This window comes from Nannospalax galili, unplaced genomic scaffold (assembly GCF_000622305.1).
Source record: "Nannospalax galili isolate Female #2095 unplaced genomic scaffold, S.galili_v1.0 scaffold369, whole genome shotgun sequence".
Taxonomy (NCBI): Eukaryota; Metazoa; Chordata; class Mammalia; order Rodentia; family Spalacidae; genus Nannospalax; species Nannospalax galili.
In genome coordinates, this window is record NW_008360318.1 from 1,737,114 (window position 1) to 1,738,845 (window position 1,732).

The 1,732-nt window shown below is 35.2% G+C and overlaps 1 protein-coding gene across 2 annotated transcripts in view; it reads right to left on the reverse strand.

Moving 5' to 3' along the window:
- Atp2c1 (ATPase secretory pathway Ca2+ transporting 1) overlaps window positions 1–1,732 on the reverse strand; it is a 139,252-nt gene that overhangs the window by 1,639 nt on the left and 135,881 nt on the right. Inside the window, exon 28 of one of the 2 annotated variants that reach the window (XM_017796100.2) lies at window positions 1–159. This exon is cut by the window's left edge and continues 1,639 nt beyond it. In XM_017796100.2, the coding sequence (XP_017651589.1) occupies window positions 29–159 (131 nt within the window). In that variant the 3' untranslated portion in view covers window positions 1–28. The remainder of the gene's footprint in view (window positions 160–1,732) is intronic. The other variant, XM_008825104.3, reaches the window with a different exon arrangement.

Genomic DNA, 1,732 nt, shown 5'->3' on the forward strand with positions numbered 1-1,732 from the left:
TTTGAAAATAAAAAAAATGCAATATGCATCATACTTCAAGAAAAGACGATGGTGTCGAACTAACATTCTTCTGCATCTTTTCCCTGCTCCTTTCCGCCTTTTTTATAATTTCTGACACTATGCACACTGACGAGGTGAGACCCAAAAGAAACAAGAGATCTGCAAGAGAAAATAAATTGGAGTTTACAATTCTTTGAAATGCATAGCAGTAAAGATTGATAGCTACCATTTTATATATTTTATCAGTTTTAAAAGACATTTCACCATTAATTTATGAGGTAGATATGGTTACTTTTATTTTTTTGTCTTTTTGAGAAAGGGTCTCCCTGTAGTCCCAGCTTTCCTGGAACTCACTATGTAGGCCAGGCTGGCCTTGAACTCACAGAGATCTGCCTGCCTCTGCTTCCCAAGTGCTGGGATTAAAGGCGTGTGCCACCACACCCGGCAGATATCTTTACTTTTAAATAAAAAAATTTGAGATGGAGGGCCAGCAAGGTGGATCAGCAGGTTGAAGACTTGCAAGGCAAGAGTGACAACCAGAGTTCGAGCCCCAGAGTTGAAACTCTAAAACCAATTCTGAAAGTTGTTCTGACCTCCACACGTGAATTTTGGTAAGTGCATCCTTGAGTAACTACACACACACACACACACACACAGTCACACACACACACACTCACACACAGACACTCTCACACACAGACACACACACACACAATCACACACGCACTCACAACTCTACAGGAGGGAAGGCTCAAAGGTACTAAGTAACTTGCCCAGAGCTTCACAGACGGGAAAGAACAACCAGAACTAGAAGCCAAGTCCTCTGACCACTTTTCCTGAATCCTAACTTTGTAACTTGCTTTTAACAGTAAAAGAAGCAAGAGGGGTTTTCTACCTAATGAACTGCAGGTCCATTTTACAAAGCACTTTTCAAGGAGCAAAACTCGTAGTCATCTGAATGAAAATGCATATCAAATGACTAAAAATTTTGCTCCATTTCAAAACCTAGAAGACTGTCTTTATAGCAGTACCTATATTATCTCTATTCTTATTTATTTCTTTAAAAACTGTAGCTGTCTTTTAAAAATTCTACTTCTTAAAAAGAGGAAGCATCGTGAATACAGAATTAAAATATTACACTAGCTCGATTTTAAGTTAAATTTCATCTTATACCAAAAAATCTACCAAAATTATACTAAAGAAATACAGACCATATATAACTCACTCCATAAATACACTAATTTTTAAAATCTAAGAATTAATGACAGCATTCCCAAATACACTCTTCCACATACTTAAGCAGGAAAATTAACTTTTAAATGTACTATATTATATTTTGTTTTGTTGTTTGTGTTGTTCTGTAAAGCTGGAGATCAAACTTGGGACTTTGGCTTGTTAGGAAAACCCATTACCAATAAGTGACATACCTGGTCCTGTATGACAAATGGCATATGAAAAAATAAGTAATTTCCACAGAACTTTATAAAATTTAATGTTTCCAGGATCAGGCTGAAATTCCACGAAGAATGTTTTAATGCAAATGGTGAAATAGTTTATTAGAAATGATAATTTTATGATCAATTTTATTTTCGACAAACTTAAATTTACTTTTCTTCCTGTTTTAAGACAGAAATGACTATAACTTTTAAAATAAAGTATTAAAAACACTATAACTGCAATAATTCTACAACAGGTTTGAGTTGCTGTACTTCAGAATCACCAACCATGATTT